We start from the raw sequence: 5,750 nt of genomic DNA on the forward strand, positions 1-5,750 counted from the left end.
TTTAAAAGGTCATTCTGTGCCTCTGAAAGAACTACAATTCAAGAATCAACATTTTAAAATGTTTTAATCCGATGCTTGTGTAATTGTTACTTTGCTGTTGCAGAGAGGGCAATGTCGTGTACACTTTGGATCTAAAGACAGGCACTTCAAATATTTTCCAAAACCTCTAACTCGGAGTCCATACTTCCCACTCTTGCCCGTAATGTATTTTGCATTGCCTCTATCAGATGGAAAAATTAAAACCACATGAGTTGATAGCGATCTTTATTTCAAAAGTTTATTACAAAATGTAAAAATCCAGCTAAACCAGGAGTAAGATTGACAAAGGCTTTTTTTTTCCCCCCCAGGCCAATTTTCACATTATTTATTTTTTTATTTGTTAGCAGAATGTTCACCCCATCATCATCATCATAAATGTACTTCCAACCTTTAATTACACATGTGCAAATTTGCCAGAATGACTTGGAGTAGTTTCATAAATATGGTGAAAAGCAAGTTTTTTTTTTTGTTATTATTATTTTGTTTTAAAGCCAAGGCATGCATGCAAAACAAATAGGATATATAATAATATGAACGAGAAGACAATGCATATTTTTGCAATCCATGCTTAATCGTCTTTGTCCTTTGCGCCATGTTTCAGGATGCGTGTAAACTCAACATAGCTGAAGTTGCCCTTTTTGTCAATCGGTGCCTCTCTGAATAGCTCATCAACCTCCTCATCTGTAAACCGGTCTCCCATTGTGGTCAAGAGCTCTCTCAAGTAGTCTTCTTGGATAGCACCTGATTAAAAAAGGATAATGGATTAGACTCATAGATTAATCGATTATTATACTTTACTTCAATGCATCCTGGATTTAAAGACACAATAGATGTATTTAATACCCAGGAACAACGTTTTAAAATCATGATAACTTTGTATTTTAACTTTGTAACCATATTTATTCCAATATGGGTTACAACTATGCTACATAGGAACATTAATACCAATGAGTTTTCACCTTCAGCCTTATGTCCTAATTTATTATTAATTATGTTAAATCAAACTGTAATCCAAAATGTATACTGAAGTGATCTCTTTTGCATGATACACTTTTTTTAGTTATTTAGTTATAATGTTTTTTAAAGATGGCAATATTATTATTTATTATTAATTTATTTCTTAGCAGACGCCCTTATCCAGGGCAACTTACTATTGTTATAAAATAAAGTATTGCATTATAAAATACCACATTGAAGAATCATATAGTTATAAAAGTACAATAAGATTAAATTTAAGAGCAAAATAAAGAATACAGTAAGGTATAAGTAAGAGCAAGTTTCACTAAGAGCAGTTATAACTTATAGTAAATATTTGCTTATATTAGTAAAGTCCAGTAAGAACATGTATGAGAATGATTTCCCAATAAGAGCAAATACCTATAGGAGTAAGTATGGTTACCAATAGAACATGCAATTTTATTATGGAACAGCAAGAGGATAGACAGCCTACCCACATGGAAGCAAAAAGTTCGGAGTAATTTCATCTTACCTGTGCCTTCTTCATCAAAGCAGGCAAATGCATTTCTAATAACATCCTCAGGATCTGTTCCATTCAACTTTTCACCAAACATGGTCAGAAACATTGTGAAGTTAATGGGACCAGGGGCCTCGTTCATCATAGCTTCCAGGTATTCCTCTGTTGGGTTCTTTCCTGTTTGCAGATAAAAGGTGTATTCGTAGCACAAAATTAGGCTACTGGTACCACGAAAAGTTATCCATGACCTCAATCCACAGCTTGTAGAATAGCAGTTACAACCTACACTCATAGCCTTCATTAACAATATGTAACAAATGTCAAAGCAAAATACATGTAAACAGTTAAATAGGCCATTATATTCTAGATTCTGTCATGTGCCATAACAATTAGTAACATTACTTCAAAGTGAATCCATACAATGTACAATTCTGTCATGTGACCTTAGAATTCAGGATGTATAGAGGCAGAAAACATTTTGTTAATTGGTTTGAGTTAAATTTTTTTAAATGTTGTGGTCATATTATGGCTGTATAGAAAAAGCAAGGCAAATGGAACATGAATTAAAAACTCAATACTTCCAACCTAAACGTATAGCTGCGAATGTCACACAATCACGAGACATGAACGAAATGGAGATTTTCAAAATGCAGAGACAGACACATCAGTTAAAACCAAGCATGTTTAGTGATCTGCAGATATGTGCAATACTACTCAGTCAGTTTTAAAATTGCATCAGTCAGCAGGCAAGGATGCAATGTTTCCACACAAAAGCAAATTAATGTGCACTTAAACTGGCCATGGCCCAATGTTCTAAAGCCAGTTTTGGCAGAATACAGTATTATAAATATATCTTAATAAACTGTGTACGGGGGGTAAGAGTGTAAATGTAATACTTGTGCTTTCCAGCCCTCCTCCTGCCAAGATTCTGTTTCATGACATAACTCAGAATTTCTCTTCAGCACTTACCAAGTGATGCAAGCATGTCGTGCAAGTCCTCTTTGTCGATGAAACCATCACGATTCTGATCAATCATGTTAAAAGCCTCTTTAAACTCCTGAATCTGGGACTGATCAAACATGGCGAAGACATTGGAAGTTGCGCGCTGTGGGCGCTTTTTGGTGGTCTTTCCCTTAGCCCTTTTGCTCGACATTTTGGCTTTGTATTGACCTGAGGAGATACAAATGATAATTCATATAAGCAAGTTGGCTTACATACCAAATATAGTATCCTCTATATCTCAATCCATACATTTATTATTATTATTATTATTATTATTATTATTATTATTATTATTATTATTATTTATTTATTAGCAGACACCCTTATCCAGGGTGACTTACAATTGTTACAACATATCACATTATACATTATACAGACATCACATTATTTTTACATACAATTACCCATTTATACAGTTGGGTTTTTACTGGAGCAATTGAGGTAAATTACCTTGCTCAAGGGTACAACGTTTGTTGTATTCCATTTACAAAGTTCAGTTTACTGTGTTTTCACATCAACATAACAATTTACTCAAAATCAAAAGTTGTCAGATTGGTCTATTTTGAATTTAAAAGGCAGGGCTGGGAATGAAAAGAGAAGACAAATAACATCTACATACTTTCTGCTCTCCTGCATCATCAATGTGAGTGTGAAGGTACATATACACTTTCAGACCCCAGACTATCCAGAAGGATCCAAATCAACAGCTGACTGACTCATATCCCCCCCCCCCCCCCCAAATCAACCTCATACTAGAAACTACTTTAGACTACAGTCCAGGCAACTCTGTCCCATATTAGAATCAAACCAAACACCACTACCTGCTTAACTGTGTTAAGTCTAAGAACGTAGAACTATCTATACTTCAGACCTAATTAAACTTGGCAAGTGCCAATCTAATGCTTTGTCGATATAGTAATTTTGCAAGCAGTTCCTAAAATTATAAAAAGGCAATGTCAATCCTCAACAACTTGTTCTAGTTCATTCGGTTTATGTAGGAAGGTGTTCTATTATAACTGCTGGTGCAGTCCAGTAGTACCACATAAGCACTATAAAATGCTAACACGTCATACAATTAAAAGTAGTTGTCAATCTTCCACATTGGAAATCTAGTTGCACAATTCTCTTAATTTCCTTTCAAGGCTCATACAGCTATTAGTCTTAAGTTTATGTTCGCTCATGAGTAAAGAAAGAGTATGTAGTATTCTTGCCTATGAAGTGTATATTTTGCAACAAGATGGAGATAACAATCCCTTCACCAAAGACAGTAATGGGGTTACATATCATCGTCTGGCACAATGAGGCAAATCCATGGGGCATACTAAAACAGAATATGGATTTATACATTTCTTAAAACAGTCAGAACGTTTTCAGCTATTTCCACATATACTGTAGGAAATGACTCCCAAGATAAAAGGCTTAATACCCATCCAAACACATAGCCCTTCAGGTAACGTGTTCGCTTTTACTCAACTTGTATGCATTTCAATCAGTACCTGGACCTGTGCTTATTCATACTCTCAACTTACTCTAAAAAGAAATACATATACATGTATGACAGTTCATTTCAAAACTGGGCATTGTAAAAGTGCAGTGAAACTTCAAAATAATACAGCCTGCATCCACTGAATGTAATTACTATCCAATATTACGTCCTAATAACAGTTTCCCTGTAATTTTCATATTAAAGTAAAAAGACAAAATAACAATAATATGAATCCACAATAGACATTTCCCTTACGGACAAGTTCATCAACGTAATTACCACCACACCCAAATACTTACCGATCCCATTATATTCTGACCTGGGCCTACCTGTCATCGGACTTTTTTTTATTTTTATATTTTAATTTTTACTACAGCAAACAGCTTTGTGTTGGATAACAAAGACTGTATAGGACAACAACCCATGCCGGCCAGTTACCACTAACATTGTATTTGTAATAACATACAATGTTAAACACTACTAGAAGCGCTATCAATTCATCAGAATGTGGTTCTCTTAACTTCACCCTGCTTCCCTGTTCTATTGCTTCTTCCGCTGGGCCTCACTGCACAATTTTTAATAGTCACCTCGTAAATGTATTATGCTTTTCTCCAAAGTTGCGCAGTGAGCAAAATCCATATAGCAAACGCCATCTGTACGGGTCTGTATAAATCTATGAGGAAAAAGTTTCTATAAAAGCAATACATTACCTGAAACCCGGTTAGATAATAAACACAAAATCGAAGCCCAACCTCACAGCTGCACCACCGCCTGAAACTTCCTGATAATGGTCAGAGTGTTCCAGGCAGGAAGCACAGAAGGTACCATCTGTGATGTGTGGGGGGGAGTGTATCTCGTCACACAATTTTACAATCAACACCTTCAGACATTTTACCTTTTATTATTGCATAATAAAATGGTAGTAAAAAGTAAAATAAATTTAATAAAGTAAAATCATATCCAAAATCTTTGTTAAGTGTTGTTAACTGGTTTATTATGCGAGATTCCCCACAGAAATGCTTTTGTTATAGCCCACGCATTCCTCTCTGTCTACGTGCGCACGCTGAGAAAGATGCCCAAATAAGGAAAAGGCAGTAAGACATCCTGTCTGTCAGTTTTGCACAAGGTAGTGTTGACACACTAGTTCTTCGTTGACTTTGGTGCAGTTAAATGGTTGAAAACACGGAAAAAGTATTCTTCAATCGACAACAAAAATAAGTGCGTCACAAATGTCAGTTGCCAATTTGCCAACCCAATTTATGTCTCATCACCACTACATTACTGATACGTAACTGAGGGGACGTTGTCATATCATTTTTCAGTAAAGAAAAAAAAAAACAATGAGTCTTTTAGCTGCTGTTTCTATGGAATAGAAGTTTGAAACAATTGATTTTTTAAATCTCCTTTCCTGCCTCAATAAAAAAAATAATTCACTGACTGAAAGATATTATTACAGTTCCTTGCCTAAACCATTCGGTTAATTATTTGTTTCACCTTATCGTGCCGACTGTACGGTACCGCTATTAAAATATTGCAATCTATCTGTGTGTGATAAAAATGGAAATGTTGAAAACAAAACAGTGGCAGAAATAACAAAGCCGGCTACATTCTCTGTTTGGCACTGCCTGGTTGTTTCAGACGCGTTCCAGAAAGCATCAAGCACCAACTTGTTTGAAGGTTGAAGTGTGGAATTTGACCTGCTCTATCAAAATGAAGTTAACTATACTGTTTTATAGTTTGAGACTGATA

At 35.3% G+C, this 5,750-nt stretch overlaps 1 protein-coding gene across 1 annotated transcript; it reads right to left on the reverse strand.

Moving 5' to 3' along the window:
* Positions 1–247: 247 nt before the first annotated feature.
* LOC117399231 (myosin regulatory light polypeptide 9) lies at positions 248–4,855 on the reverse strand. Its single transcript, XM_033998281.3, has 4 exons — positions 4,712–4,855; positions 2,483–2,683; positions 1,529–1,690; positions 248–780 (listed from the first exon to the last, which is right to left on the reverse strand). The coding sequence occupies exons 2-4, from the start codon at positions 2,664–2,666 to the stop codon at positions 608–610; spliced, it is 519 nt and encodes a 172-aa protein (XP_033854172.1). The 5' UTR covers positions 2,667–2,683; positions 4,712–4,855; the 3' UTR covers positions 248–607.
* Between the last annotated feature and the right edge of the window lie 895 nt (positions 4,856–5,750).

This window comes from Acipenser ruthenus, chromosome 4, assembly GCF_902713425.1.
Source record: "Acipenser ruthenus chromosome 4, fAciRut3.2 maternal haplotype, whole genome shotgun sequence".
NCBI classification, from domain to species: domain Eukaryota; kingdom Metazoa; phylum Chordata; class Actinopteri; order Acipenseriformes; family Acipenseridae; genus Acipenser; species Acipenser ruthenus.